The following is a 15,122-nucleotide window of genomic DNA, read 5'->3' as shown; positions in this document are numbered from 1 at the left end:
GTACTACTATGTCACCAGAAGACTGATCCTCAACTGTTGGCATTAACCCTTTTTGGCCATTTATTCAGAGAGAGAAATGTACTATTGCTCGCCACTGACGCTCACTTGTCGAACCGCCCAGAGGCAGAGGGGAAGGGCGGGATTAGCGATAGCACAGAAGTGTCGTTTCGAAACGGGATGCACGTCTGAAGAAATCCGGTATGAGATGCCTGTAGGTCTCTTTGAGAACCCGTGAGAAGTGCATAGTTAGACTTCAAGTTGAATAAAATTATGTGAATTAGACTATGAAAGTGACATGACCAATTCATGGTATTCGGCGAGGAGCCTGGGTTGCTCTTTCTGCCAAATAACTTTGCTATAGACTATAGCCGTTGCTTTGCATGAACCCTCACCAATCAGGAATCTTCGCTTCGTGTGGACGTCCTAAACGTCATTGGAAACCACCGTAGTAAGTTAGGTGACGTTTTCTTTGGCAAGCTTGGTTGTACTGGGATCACAACTAGGCCTGTCTGGGAAGACTGATGGGTAGATGTTGCTTTGTTAGTCCCACCACCCGCAGTGCCAGTTCGAGTTATTCTAGTCTGAGCAGTATCAGAACCGTGCAATGACAGCGATGATGTGCGGTCCATAAGCGATGATGATGTCGCAAGAGTCTGGCCTCCTTTACTTCCCGGACCTGGCCGCAGGGGTGTGGTCTGTAGCAAAGCAGACTGATGACTACTGTGTGAGATGGTTCTGCTGCCAATAGTGGTGGTAGATGACCCGTTCATTGACGACTCCATTGGTACAGAAGAGGTTGTCAATGAATCGGAAGCCTGCTGGAATGTTGATTCTGTCGAAAGGGAAGAGCCTGGACCATCAAGACAGGAAGTCACCGTTTGTGTTACTGTTGTCGTAATCGTGGGCGTAGTCGTAACCGTATGTATGTTCATTTTCGAACTATCTGTGGGAATGCTGGCGTAAAACGAAGTAATGGGACCTACAGATGTATGAGCGGTGTCCCTGTGTCATGTGCAAGGTTATGGTGCTTACCGAAAGAGATGTTTCCCAGCAGGGGAACTCCTATAGGTAGAGGCTGAGCCAATCCTAAAGTCGAATAGTTCATTTTGGAAACGTCACCTTAGCCGAATCGTATTTCGTATTCTACGCGTTAGTAGATGGTTGATATTTAGTTTCGTTGCATGAACTGATGGCGGATTGATGCTCAGTGCATAGCTATACACCGAGACAGAGGAGGCGTAGAAGAGAAGCAGTGCAATGATAGCGGCTCGACGATGAACTAAAAAGTATTTATGAACTTTGAAGGTTAGTGAGTGCATTTAAGTGTCTGATTCATACCCATTCTCCCCTGTTCCCTCAGGAGGTCGTGGCAGCTGCTTTACGGCAGCAGTCATCCAGACGTTAACAGAACAACAATAACAGTCTCCCCCATTATTTGATACTCGGAGCATACTGTATGGCAGTTTCCTTTAACTCTGCTTTGAAATATGTAAGGGAAATCCTCAAATACATGAAATCCTAATACGTTACAGTTTGGCTTTACGCATTCCACGGACCTCCTACAACTGTTTTACATCGAGTTGACTAGTAAGCACAAGCTGCATGACACTGCTTGATTCTGTTATACTTGGTGCCGTAATCACATCCAGTCTTCCAAGACAAATACTTCAGTTCGGCCGATACTACATGAAAAATACTCCTACCAGGGCGATGTCAAGGCCGAGAAAACTGGTTTTCTCGGGTATGAATGACTCTTCCCATCTATGATAGAAGGCTGCTGTACGTCGCGTCGACTATTATTGTCGCACAACTCGACGAGGTCGTACGGTAGAGCGCAGCCGTACTGTTTGGTCTGAAACGGGAGATATCAATTGGTTTCTTGACGGCAGCCCGCAGGTATGGAAAATAACGTAGCATCCGGTTCCGAAGAGGAATGCACTTGGAAATGCTGCAAGGGGAAGACTGCAACAAATCTTTTGCAATGTACTAATTTTCACTCGCACACTTTGCGCCTCATCACTCCAAGTCTGCAATGAATCCGAAATCAGCCAGACAGAAAGTCGAGCTAGCAAAGCTGGTGACTGCTTCCGGCAAACATGTTGTAGTATTGATTATGGAAGCCTGATTCGAAGAGTTCACGCCAAACCATTTCGTTGACGCCGCTTTTGCCAATTTTGTTTTTGACTGCTCAAAGACGTTGCGTCGTTATTATTGTGGGGCCGGGGAGGTGAATGGGAACACGTTCGTTCATGATTTTAAGCTTGTTCTGAGCTGCAGGAAAGGGGTTAGGCTAAGACATAAGCCCGTCCAACTCAGTGGGGCTCAATCGAATGGTGAGCTCCATCGGCCCCCAGGTCGTGATGCACTTGCTCTCATAATGTCCATTTACTGCTCCCTTGACCCTGCCAATAACACGGGGTTGGGCGGCTCTGAAATGCGATAGGGCAGCGCGGGATAACTGGTTCACATGGTGAGCCTCAGTAGACAGGCACATTGGGTGTTACAGTACCCGGGCAGCTGATTTGACAAGGAGCAGGCCAGACGGCGAAGACGCCTTTGCCAAGGGCTGCAATTTTCGCTCAGCATCCGCTTCATGTAGCACCGGAACCTCTGTCGTGTCACTGGGGTTTCGTGGCTGTCTAACCAGGTCCACGTCGTTCTCGTTTCGTCATGCTCCTCTCCATCTGTCTCTCATATCCTGAGCCCTGGTTTTCGGATGTCGTCATTTTCCAGTGACCCTTGTCGACTCTCAGCCAATCATGACCCACAAAGCGTTCGGCCCCAGTTCAAAGGGGAAGTGAGCAGCAAGCGTTCCGACAGACGGGCAGACTACAATTCAAGTTTTCCAGACAGCCCTCCTGTTTGGCTCTTTTCAGATCCGGGAGCAGCCTATCGATGCAATGGCGGCTATTCAAGCTAGTGGCAATTGGCAATGATGTAGTGGGCCAAGGGTCCTCGACTGCGTTCCGCCTTGGCGCGTTCAAATGAGGGCCGATGTATCGAGAGCTTGTTCGTCTTCAGGTACCTCCAAGCAAATTACCGGTGTTGCTGTACATGGACATTCGCATACTATGCTGCGATCGAGTCTACTGAGTCTGGTTATGCTTGCCCTCCAGGGGGTTTACCCCCCGTCTTACGTGACTGTGACAGGCATCTAATTTGCTTCAGGGTCCTCTACAAATGCCTGTTTCCCCATATTCCGTTCAGATGCGGTTGGTGGTCCAGTGACCTCATTCAACATAAAGGGCCCGACAAAATCCTCCCCACCTTCCACCTCCAGGTGTGGCACCATGCAATGTTATGTCTATACGAGAATGCCTAAATAATCAGAGATCCGTCGATCATGACTTTCGACAAAGCTGCTGCCAACGAATTTGAGCCCAGCAGTCGAAATACTGCTTCCAGCCGGCCAAAATTCGACTCTAAACTTACTTCAGATCGCCTTCGCGAGGGCTCTGCTTTGACAAAAATCCAAATGGTCAGCAACATCAGAAAGGGCCGCAAGTCTGTTTTTAGAGAGGTTGGATTGATGGACGACGAGGACGAATACCAACACAAGTCTTCCGAGAGTTCAGACGAAAAGAACTTTGGCGAAATCACGGGTCTCGTCTCAGAACCTACGTCACCCATTGAGAGGAGAAGGGACTCGACCGGCGAGGTGGACGAGTCCAGAAGAAAGACAAGGTGGTTATCCAAGTTGACCCCGGTGAAGCGTCCGAGGATTAAAGCAGCTGCCAGTGCACCGCCCCCGACTCTAGCAAGTCTCCAGCGGCTCTCGATGATCGCGCTCCTCATTGCCGTCGTCCTACCGGCGATCAGCTATAACAATGGCCGCAACAAAGTTGAACTTAGCGGTGCGGATGCGGGTGTCATCAGAAATGTACCAGAAATCATCCTAGAGAACCGAGCAGACAGTCCAGTTGATGTCTGTCTGCGATGGGCCCAGCAGTGTAAGAGGTCTGTCTTTGCTATGGTTACCATTTACTGACCAACCTAGCTGCCTTGCTTAATGGCACGGTTTACATATATGGTGGCGAAGCAAAGGCATCTGGCGACCAGAAGGACAATAAATGGAGTAAGTGGTCGGCTTCTAAATCCTGATTGACGGTCACTGACTCCTGCAGACAACAATTTCTTGAAGCTCGACTTGACGAAATCATGGTCCACAGGCTCACCGGCCCTCACTGGGCTCCCTCAGCCATCGGGTTTACCTGCGGTCGCGATGGGTTATCTCTGGAACGACTATAACAACCTGTACCTTTACGGCGGTCAATATTCTGATACACCTAGGGTGTCACCAGACCCAGTGTCCACGTGGAAGTATGCCATCTCTTCATCATCGTGGATTCAATACGAGAACCCCCAGACATCAGCGGGAAAGTACTCTGCCGCCGCAAATGTTCCCGTTCAACGCGCTGCTGAGGGCGCCGGGATTTCGGTCCCCGAACTCGGCCGCAGCTGGTATTTTGGAGGACATCTCGACGTTGCAACAACTCAAGGCTGGTCCGATCAGATTCCGCGTGTGTATTTGAAGAGTCTGTTAGAGTTCACCCACCCAGGTTACGCTAATAGCGCCGTCGACTCCTTGCAGAGTTCGGGGGCGGGCGAAGGTGGTGCTTATCGTAATATAACAGACGGCGGGATTCAAGAACAGTCTGGCTTCTCTGAGCGAGCTGACGGAACTCTTGTTTTTGTCCCGGGTTGGGGTCCCAGCGGCATACTTTTGGGGCTGGGTGGCGGTAGTACCGAGAATAATGACACTGCCGACGAGTTCAGCGACATGCAGACCATCGATGTCTTTGACATTGAAACCAGCGAGTGGTACCATCAGCAGACATCTGGCGACATTCCTGGCGTCCGCGTGAACCCCTGTGCTGTCATCTTCTCTGCGTCGGACGCCAGTTCGTTCAACATTTACATGTATGGCGGACAGAATCTCTTACCAGTGGCCGGTCAAACTCAGTATACCGATATGTATATTCTGACAGTCCCGTCATTCACCTGGATCAAAGTTGATGTAAGCTCCGAAGGTGAACCTGCCGCCAGAGCTGGGCATACTTGCCACGCCCGCGATGGGCAGATGATCGTGATTGGGGGTTATATCGGGCAAAACACGAACTGCGATCGTCCTGGTATTCACAATTTTGACGCGTCGGGCCTGCAGTGGAAAGATTCCTTCGTTGCTGGTGATCACACAGCAGATCTCCATCCGGAGAACAACCTACTGGCGAACAGCTTTGGCTACAAGGTTCCTGATATCGTTCAATCCGTTATTGGTGGAAACTCCGATGGCGGTGCTACAGCGACGACTCCAGCTTCTGGTCCTGCTACACGCGGGCCATTTGCGACTGGGAAGCCCCCGGTCTTTACTATCACTGCAACTGGCAGCACCGCCACAATAACTAACTCACCACCGAATTCCGCCGGGGGCGCAGCCAGCTCGAACTCGGGCTCCACTGGAGGTCTTGTTGCGGCCGGTGTCATTGCTGGACTAGCGGGTTTGCTTGCGGGATACCTTGGCTTCTGCGCCTGGCTATACAGGCGTCAGGTAGTCGCATATAAGAAACATATGGCGGTTGCCAACCGGTATAGCGGAGCTGATGGGTTCGTGGGTGCGGCTGGCGCCGCAGAGCGAGAGAGGCTTCGCAAGCATCGCCGTAATAGCTCTAGTGGGGATAGTGGTGATCAATTTGGTTGGGTTGGTCAAGTCGGCGAGCCCAAGTGGATGTCGACGAGCGACGAGCCCTCTCCCGGTTCTGGTACCGGATCAAATTCTGTGGGCCGTCCCAGACCTAGCGAGGATCGTAATCCATGGGGTTGGTTCGAGAGCCCATCAGGCGGAGGTGCGTCTGGCGCGGGTATCAACAGAATGAAAAGTAGCGCCACCAGGAGCACAGCAAGCGGAAGCTCTACGGAAGGCCTACTGGATGGAAGGGAGCCAAATTTCTTCAGTGTTGTACTGGGACCAAGGCGGGCTTTGAGGGTCGTCAACAACAGGGAAGACTGATGAATCAAAGTGGCATATAGTATGACGTATTATGATATCTAATGACCGTTACTGTACATAGCATTGACTGATAATATAATTATAACATAATCGCTTTCATCAGATGCCACAACCGCGGGCCACAGCAGGTCGCTATAAAGTACATCAGCAAGTACAAAGGATATGAAGAACGTGCGATGTCTTAAAGGGCACATCGTTCGAGGATATGTTGCCAAGAGTAAACATATCATCGAGTAATGGGAGATATAATTGATGACGCCGTATGTGGTGGCTTGGCAGGTTCCAGGACAACGTTGCTATTGAAAGAAGCCATTTACTTGCCCAGTTCTTCTTAGAAGACGTCCGGGGTAACACCGCCTGCATATCCCCATAGCATTTTCCCCACGAAAGAACAACATCAACAACGACTGCAAGCTACAATGTGGTTGTGCCGTAAGTGACTTTCATGTGCATCCTGGCATTGTAGTGGGATAATGCCATTGTTAATCCGAACTTGGTATAAAGATGGGAAATTTCAGTACTCAGTACAGATCCGGAAACCCCATAGAACAAAGAGCAGCCATTCTGCCGGTTTTGAATCGAAAGTCGGAGAGATAATTTTAAACGTCGAAAATGTGCCTCCTCGTGAACACATATCCGAGTTGTGCATTGTTCGGGCATCCGACCGAAGCGGCGGACGCGGAAAGATTCGACCAGGCTTTGTGCGATGAAGCGTCCGTCTTGGGCACATTTGGCACGTGTCAGGGGATTTCTTCCAGGAACGTACCGGATTTTGCGTCCCCGTATTGCACTGAATGCAACGAAGTTGAAGCCGACATGCATCTCAAGGTCGCAGAAGTACTAGAAGTAAACGAGCGGCCCGGTGCATCCCAAATTCCTCTTATCACGGAATCATTTCTCTCACACCTTAGGGGGCTTCCTATTGATCGCACTAGAGCACCTGAAATCGTTGCAGAGGAAATTTTACGACACCTCGGTGAGGAGGGTACCAGAGCGCTATCGGTTCTAGACAAGCTTCGCGCGTATATTTGGGCAACTGTGCAGAGTCCTGACACAGGTCCGAACAACGAATCAAGGAACTATTTCGCAAGCTGGGTTATCAGCGTTTGTAGGATCGCTCACATTGAAGCCGCCGAGGCCATCGCTAAAAGGGAGGAGGACGACGACCGACTGCAACTTCTGCAACTACTGGCAATTCATACCCAAGCTGCGTCAGTATATCGTGCGCGACTTGAGAGTATTGGACAGTTTCAATCTATGATGCTCCTTTCAGGAATCACTAAGCTGGTGGACACTGTATCTGTGGAGCTGTCAACAGAGGTTGGGACTTCAGAAGCCGAGACATGACACAATGTTATCTCGATAGACTCTGAGACTCAAGAAACAAGCAGTGGGGGTATGACAAGTGCCAGCAGCTTTGTACCAAGTTCTATTAAGTGAAACAGGTTTTACTGTAGCTAACGCACAGGTCTCGTCGTACTACTTTCCAATGAGTCGTCATTGACGAGCTCCGAAGCTACATCAAGTAAGCCAGGACTTGCTCCTACATGGATCATCCGCTTCAAGTATTGCTCATCGGAGTGAATCCATGAGTCCATGAATCGCAAGGTTCCAATACATGTCAAAGATGTTTGTGTCCAGCCTGATGTATGACGATATGCGGTAGGCCATTAAGACCTTTCAATGTCTTTGTTATGTCTCTGTTATTGAATACCAAAAGTGTCTTAGTTTGAACAATTGTATTGTCTACAGAATAATGGAGCATAATCATGGCATGATTATAATTGGCACCCCTGGAGCACAATTCATACATCGTGCTAGCAGGTACCAGCAGGCTCCACCATATTCTCAGACCAACGTGAAGCTAGGACTTCTTCTCATCCATCATCCAAGTGGCGCTGAAGTGATTATTAAGAAAAATAATAGGCGCTTTATCCACTGTGGTGTTGTCAAAGATGTGCCGCTTAATCATTATTGAATCGCGATGCTATGCTTGCAACGGAGCGATTCCAACTTGGCCTGAGAAGCGGAGAAAGCAGCTGTGCTTGGAGAGTAAGATCCTGAGTTGGGGTTCCAAAAATCCTGAACTCGATTTCTGGACTCAATGCACACATCGAAAACTGGAGTATGTCTTTGAAAAGGGCGAGATACTCGATCGTCTTTGTGAGCCATGTAAGAGATCGAGTGATGAGAGAAAGGGACTGTTTACCGAGCTCTACTGGGATGCCATCAATGATAGAAAATCGAAGACTTGGCCCCGGTTCATCTATGACAAGATCTGGCATTATATTCAGCACCCAGAGGCTTTATGGGAGACATGGATCACGGCCATGGAGGTCATGGATGATCCACTATCTGCCTTCAACACTCTCCCGAGAGATACTGGCGCGGGTTACACCAACAACTCGACAGAGTAAGTAATGTGGCATATGTTCGTACTGTGATATGGCTTTCTTCGTACTTGAACAATGCAAACCTCCACCCACCCGACCGACCGACCAACCAACCAACCAAATATATGTATGATATAAGATACGTGCCGAGGTGAGACTGTTCCCACGTCAAACCGTGTTTTGCTGTTAGTCTTACCCCGCAAAGACAGCTAAAGGGTCATCCAAGTAAGCATTATACTAGACTTAGGCTTAAGAGCTTTGGATCGGGAGAATAAAACAGTGGTTCAAGGTTTACGGGGAGTTCACGGGGTGGTACGGTTGCGAGTGAATACAGGCAATGAATTTACCAGGAGGTTTACTCGTACCCAGGGTATGATATGCTCAACTACGCTATACCCATTCGGAGCAGCCGGTTGCCAAATTCTATCAAATAGTAATCACCATAAACCAACGTATGGTTTGCGTACCGTTTTTTTGCATTGGCATTGTTGTTCGCTGTACCGTATTTGAGGATACCCTCGAAAAATCTTCCTCCTTCCACGTCGGCCACCTCAAGACCGTTCTCAGGGGTGTAAGTCAATGTAGCCTTTTCTGGTGCCAAAGCAAAATCGAGAATATCTCTAACAACATCCAGAGCTGCTCTGCTAAACCTTGCAGCCAGGGCATCACGACCAAGTGCTACCATAGCCTGTGAGATAAGGAGTAGGCCATTCGCAGCAATCACGCCGGAGGAAGAGTCCCTCAGAGGATTGATAACATTCGTAGCATCGCTGACCGGAGCGTCAAAATCCCAAAGAGGAGTGTAACGGCCCTTGGTAGGCTTGGGTCCATCTGAGTTTGCAACCTCGACACATGCAGGTGACGTCTCGAGTCTATACATAAAATACTCAGCACAGCCACACGCTGCATGCAGGAATTTCTCCTCCTTGGTCCACATGTAAGTCTGTGCATATCCGAGTATGGCCCATGCCTGGCCTCGCGCCCACGTTGAATCATCTGCATATCCCTGACCAGTAATTTGTTGTTTTATACTCCCGTCCTTAGGGTCCAGATTTGCAATATGGCAAGTCGAATACCATTGACCTTGATAAGAATTTTCTGCTATGGAGCATTGCCTTGCTTGTGGCCGTAAGTGGGTGCGGAGGATCGTGGTTGCGTGTTCCGTTGCAATGTCATACAGCGCCTTGCCATCCGCGGATTGAGCAGCGGCATAGTACAGCAGATCCAGATTGCACAAGCTGTCAATGATGACTAGCAAGTTGTCGTCCTTTGATGTAATCTTGATGTCCATTTTCTGGAGTAGGTCCCAGCTTCTGATAGCCTTGGCGGAAGGGACGTATCTGGTCGCTAAACTTCTCGCCCCCCGGTCAATAGCCTCTAACGACCGAGCATTCTCTAGCAGTTCCCAATCCAGACGCAGCGCTGGCATAATTATGAACCCAATATCATGAGTGTCCGTACGATTTGCCATGGAATATAGCGGCTCGGCCCATTTCTTACTTAGGCCGAAAAGCTCTTTGCGTATGCATTCAAACTTACCATTTTCGTCTGGTAGTCGGCCACCATGCTCTAATGTTAGACTTGAAGGGTATCTGATAGCACGCTCTAGCATTGAGTAGAGGATTCCCGGAAAGAAGCCGCACGTCCAAAATTCGGCCTCTCGGAGATTGTATCTTCCTGCTTGGGGACCATCCTGAGGGACAGACTCCGGGAAACGACCAGGAAGGTATGCTGCCGCTTGCGTTGCTGTCCGCACAATTTTCGCTAATATATTTTCCTCATACAACTCTCCGATGATCCTGCCAACAACTGGTGGTAATAGAGGTACAGCAAAGGTTTTGCCCTCCACGATGTCTGGCTGTCGAATACTGCTGATGGCAGCGTTCCTGTCCTGAGCCAACATAATGTCAGCATTAGAGACCGAGCCGGAAATCGATGGATGTCTGTGATAAACCAACCTGGTCATTTCCTGCTTCCGCGTGACCGAACATTATGTGGACTTAGTGTGTGAATGTACCAGAACGTGGTGAAAGGGTGAATATCATTTGTTGTCTGAGAGCATACCTTAATGGCACAATGTTTATGACCTGCCATTTACCCGAGAGAGCCGTGAGTGTGGTATCGAACTTAATTCTGCACTCAGCCGAACGGGGAAGCGCTGCTTGATCTATTTAGGATGGTAGTATTGCCTGTCGAACTAAGTAATGCTGCACGCCGTGAGGGCGTCTCGCCCTCCAATACCCCGAACCCCGATTGGAGTCGCTGGACCTGGGAAGGAAACATTTTGCGAGGTGGTGCCATTGTGAGGGGACCAATCACTGCTAAAGAGAACAGAGTTTGAGTTCGATATTACGGGTATCTATGATAAAAGCCCCAGTGAACAGCGACAACTTTAAGTGGTACCTGACTTTATATAGCTTCATCCGCGTGATTGGGGTCCCTAGCTTGATCTGTCAATACCACGGCTAGTTCGTCTGCATTATATACGCGGGAGGTAGGGGAAAATGGCTTTCATAGCGAAAGACGCCGAGATTCAACCTCCAACTCGACAACCAGAAACGGTCACTGAGCAGGACAAGGAAGAAACCGCTACCCCAAGCTCGTCTACTAGGCATGGGGCCATGAGATACGCATGGTTATATATATTTGATTGGTATCCTTCTCACTACTCTTCCGAAGAGAAGAGGCTGTTGAGAAAGCAAGATTCTATCATTCTTCCATTGTGCTGTCTCATGTGTAAGTTCGGCCTCTCTTTTCCTCAATTTGACAATAATCCCCTGGAGTCTTCCTAAAATGGCTCGATTCTTCCAATATCAACACAGCTTACACCTCAGGTATGCGTGAAGAACTGCATATCACGGGAAATCAGTATTCACTTTTCGGCACTTTCTATAATGTTGGATATCTTCTGTTTGAGATTCCTTCCATGATGTTGATATCCCGACCGAAACTGTCACGATGGTATCTTCCAACGATGGAAGTGTTGTGGTCGATGTTGACCTACATCCAGACCAATCTTGCAAGTGACAGGCAGATTTTTGGCTTACGGTTCTTGCTCGGAATCCTGGAGACACCAGCAGCCACTGGAAGCATCTATGTGCTTTCGTCATGGTATCGAGCGGATGAAATGTTCAAGCGTGCCGGCGTCTGGTATATTTCCAGCAATCTTGGGAGCATGATAGGCGGGTATCTTCAAGCAGCTGCATACCAGAATTTGAATGGTATACTTGGAAGATCTGGATGGAGATGGCTCTTCATCATCGATGGATCCATCAGTATGCCAATCGCCATTGCGGGATATTTTCTGTTCCCTGGATTACCGACAAGCCCGAGGATATGGTGGCTGAAAGAAGAAGAGCAAAAGTTGGCTCAAAAACGCATGAAAGACGAGGGCGTCAAGGCACCAAAGAAAATAGGACAGAGAATGCTTAAACGGGTTTTTGGCCATTGGCACTTCTACATTGCGGTGCTGACCTATGTTTGGTATGTATTCACCTCGGAGAGCCTGCCTACATCTGATTTACGTGCCTCTATAGCTTTCAGTGCACCTCGTATGTGGGTGGCCAGATGAACATCTGGCTCAAGTACGAAGCGGATACGCATGGTACATATACTATCCCACAAGTCAACATCTACCCCACCGGAGTTCAGGGGGTTGCGATCATAACGGGTATTCTATCGACCTCCCTCTGCATGATCTACCCACTCTGGGCCATCATGTCAGTTGTCGCTGCATGTCTCCTATTTTCAAACGTGTGCCTGCTCATCTGGGATATCCCCCTTGGGCTCCATTTCACCTGCTACTACCTCTTGGGAATGACCTCGTGTGTCACTCCAATTTTGTTTCCGTGGGTGAATATCGTTATGAAAGACGATAATGAAGCTAGAAGTTTTACTACTGGGGCTATGGTCAGTCATTGCGCTTGTATTTAGATATCTAGGACGATATTGCTGATATTCACAGATGACAATTGGTTGGGCATTCTTTAGTTTTTATCCCATAACGGTATTTCCTGTGCTGGAAGGACCTATGTGGCGTAGAGGTTTTATTGTAAATACTGTGTTGACAGTTACATTTTGGGGCCTGTTTATGGTAGGACAGTATTTATGGCGTCGTGATGAGAAGTTGGATCGCTTCAGCATTGTTTCTGATGAGGAAGAAAGTAAGCGATCGGAAAGCGAAGGGATTTCAAAAGTGGAAACCCATTGTAAAGGGGATAGCATAAAGTGTAATGATTGATCTGTGGTTGGAAGGTATGTAATGAACAGCATAACCCAACGGAGGAAGTAGCAACACCTGGGGTGCTCACTGACTTGGGCGGTGGAACGAATAGTATGACGCAACAAAAGCGATCGCTGTAACATCAGTCCGAGGGCCGAAAATCTCGGTGATGTATTAAAGAGCCACTATCTCCTAGGCTCAGAAATGCACGATACTTGCCAAGCGCACATGAGGAACCCCCGTGTACACGTTATAGCAACAATGCCACGATTGCCTGGGTTTTCGGATAACCCCTTTCAAACCCGATCGGATTTGATTCTGGCCGCGGTGTCCTTATTGAAACCTCTAGAGGTATACAAGTCAGAGGGGAAAGCTCGGATCCGAATCGCCACTGCTAGCGGTGCAGGTTTTAGTGAGACAGCGGCTCAACTAGAGGGGTTTGCAAGGCCACTCTGGGTGGTTGCCCACCTGCTGAATATAGCGTCCGATGAACAAGAGACCGGATTTAGAGGCTTGGGAGTCGACCTTCAATCATGGATCTTGGGTCTCAAAGCAGGAACAGATCCGCGATCGGACGAGTATTTTGGAGACCTCAGTGATTTCGACCAGAGAATGGTAGAGATGGAATCAATAGCGCTCGCAATATTAGTCGCGCCGTCCTGCTTCGCATTTCAGGATGATACTAAGGCTAGAGTCAACCTGATCAATTGGCTGTCACAAATCAATTCGAAGGAAATGCCGGTCAATAACTGGCGCTGGTTTCGAGTGTTCGTCAACTTGGCTCTCACAGCACGGCTAGGAGTTCCGCAAGAGCACGTGAGAAAGTATATTGATAACGATCTTTCTGTGCTTGACTCTTTCTATTTAGGAGATGGATGGTCAAGTGATGGGCCGTGGGACAACGAGAGGAAACAGGCAGATTACTACTCTGGGAGCTTTGCCATTCAGTATGCTCAATTGCTGTTCGTCAAGTATGCCGCAGACTTCGATTTTGAGAGAGCAGATAGATATAAGAAGCAGGCACGAGACTTTGCAACTCACTACTGGAGATACTTCGACACCAGCGGTAAGCTATCTCAACGTTGAAATTATGAAGATACATGGACTAATTTCCGGGCATGCTAGGCGCTGCAATCCCATTTGGCCGGAGCTTAACCTACAGATTCGCTTGTGCAGCATTCTGGTCAGCATTTGGTCTAGCTGAGATAGAGCCACCTATCTCATTGGGAGATGTGGGTGTGGTGAAGGGGCTTCTCTTGCGACACTTACGATGGTGGGCACTGCAACGGCATATCTTCAATACCGACGGTACCCTTAACATTGGCTACACCTATCCGAACATGTTTATGTCAGAAGATTACAACTCTCCCCAGTCTGTGTACTGGTGTTTAAAGAGTTTAATTGCAATCGGAATCCAGCGAAAGGCCCCCTTCTGGACTTCCGAGGAGCGGGCAAACCCGATAACTGCGGACCATGTATCGAGAATTCAACTCATACTTCAGGCAAAACAAATAGCCTGCAATACTCCGGAACACCATTTCCTCCTCTCTTCTGGGCAGTCTACAAGAAAGGACCACAGGTCTCGAGAAGCAAAATACTGCAAATTTGCTTATTCGTCCGCGTTCGCATTCAGTGTACCGTCTGGCACCAGCCTGGAACAACTAGCACCTGATAGCGTCTTGAGCCTCAGTCATGATGATGGCGAAACCTGGAAGGTCCGATGGGATCCTTATGGCACTAAATGCGAAAGTCTGTGCTACCAAGATGAGTGTGTACCAACTTTTGTCAGCTCCTGGAAGCCATGGACCAAGTTGAACTTCGTAGTCGAGACAAGGTTAATACCTCCCCTGAGAGCTTGGCCAGGATGGAGCCTGCGAGTGCATACACTACAGTGGACTCTTCCAGCCAATGATTCCAGTCACTTGGAGAGGTTGTTTTCCATCGACAGTGGCTTTGCAATCGCAGCAGAGGCGGATGGTGGAAAACCGATCTTTGAACAGCGTTGCAATTCTGATTTCTCTACGAACCCAGGCGGCCAAGGGTGGTGGAACGATGGGTTTGGCTGCATGATTGCTTCGACGGCAGGGGCAAGTGGAGTAGTGGACTTGACGTACCGGTTCGCGCCTCCCAGGACACATTCTTCGATACAATTATCCTCTCACTCAAAGATAATCAGGCCGAACGCCAACACTAATCTTTCGGCTCAAAGAACTCTGATACCGTCGGCTCAGCATCGAATACGGCTACAGAGCTCGATTCTGAGTGGTTGCGGGGGCCCAATCCTGTGCCATATCGTCACAGGAATATTTGCTGTTGACCGTTACAAGGTGGACCTTGAGGCTGCGTGGAACTTTTGGCAGCATCAACCAACTGGTACTTTTGACCCCTCAAATGGAACGTTGAGACTCGGTTCCTTCGACTAGTCCCCAGTCTCTCCTATAGAGATGGCTTCACAATCCCAGGTTCTTGGTTCACATAGTTTCACAGCATATTGCTAATC

The 15,122-nt window shown here is 48.9% G+C and overlaps 5 protein-coding genes across 5 annotated transcripts; 4 read left to right on the top strand and 1 right to left on the bottom strand.

Moving 5' to 3' along the window:
* Positions 1-3,343: 3,343 nt before the first annotated feature.
* Positions 3,344-6,007, top strand: JN550_011446 (uncharacterized protein; the record flags this gene model as incomplete). The annotated part of the gene is made up of 3 exons (XM_049309812.1): positions 3,344-3,950; positions 3,998-4,075; positions 4,125-6,007. The coding sequence occupies 3 exons, from the start codon at positions 3,344-3,346 to the stop codon at positions 6,005-6,007; spliced, it is 2,568 nt and encodes an 855-aa protein (XP_049166553.1).
* Positions 6,008-6,619: 612 nt separating this feature from the next.
* JN550_011445 (uncharacterized protein) lies at positions 6,620-7,354 on the top strand (the record flags this gene model as incomplete). Its single annotated transcript, XM_049309811.1, has 1 exon — positions 6,620-7,354. One exon carries the CDS (start codon positions 6,620-6,622, stop codon positions 7,352-7,354), a length of 735 nt encoding a protein of 244 aa, XP_049166552.1.
* A 608-nt stretch (positions 7,355-7,962) lies between these two features.
* On the top strand, positions 7,963-8,424 carry JN550_011444 (uncharacterized protein; the record flags this gene model as incomplete). Its single annotated transcript, XM_049309810.1, has 1 exon — positions 7,963-8,424. One exon carries the CDS (start codon positions 7,963-7,965, stop codon positions 8,422-8,424), a length of 462 nt encoding a protein of 153 aa, XP_049166551.1.
* A 361-nt stretch (positions 8,425-8,785) lies between these two features.
* On the bottom strand, positions 8,786-10,391 carry JN550_011443 (uncharacterized protein; the record flags this gene model as incomplete). The annotated part of the gene is made up of 2 exons (XM_049309809.1): positions 8,786-10,291; positions 10,359-10,391. The coding sequence occupies 2 exons, from the start codon at positions 10,389-10,391 to the stop codon at positions 8,786-8,788; spliced, it is 1,539 nt and encodes a 512-aa protein (XP_049166550.1).
* Positions 10,392-11,374: 983 nt separating this feature from the next.
* Positions 11,375-15,045, top strand: JN550_011442 (uncharacterized protein; the record flags this gene model as incomplete). Its single annotated transcript, XM_049309808.1, has 5 exons — positions 11,375-11,883; positions 11,937-12,309; positions 12,365-12,563; positions 12,879-13,688; positions 13,748-15,045. The coding sequence occupies 5 exons, from the start codon at positions 11,375-11,377 to the stop codon at positions 15,043-15,045; spliced, it is 3,189 nt and encodes a 1,062-aa protein (XP_049166549.1).
* Between the last annotated feature and the right edge of the window lie 77 nt (positions 15,046-15,122).

This window comes from Neoarthrinium moseri (assembly GCF_022829205.1).
Source record: "Neoarthrinium moseri strain CBS 164.80 chromosome Unknown scaffold68_Wmoseri_CBS_16480, whole genome shotgun sequence".
Lineage (NCBI taxonomy): Eukaryota > Fungi > Ascomycota > Sordariomycetes > Amphisphaeriales > Apiosporaceae > Neoarthrinium > Neoarthrinium moseri.
The sequence above is the reverse complement of the archived record's forward strand: the minus strand, read 5'-3'. Positions and strand labels throughout refer to the sequence as shown.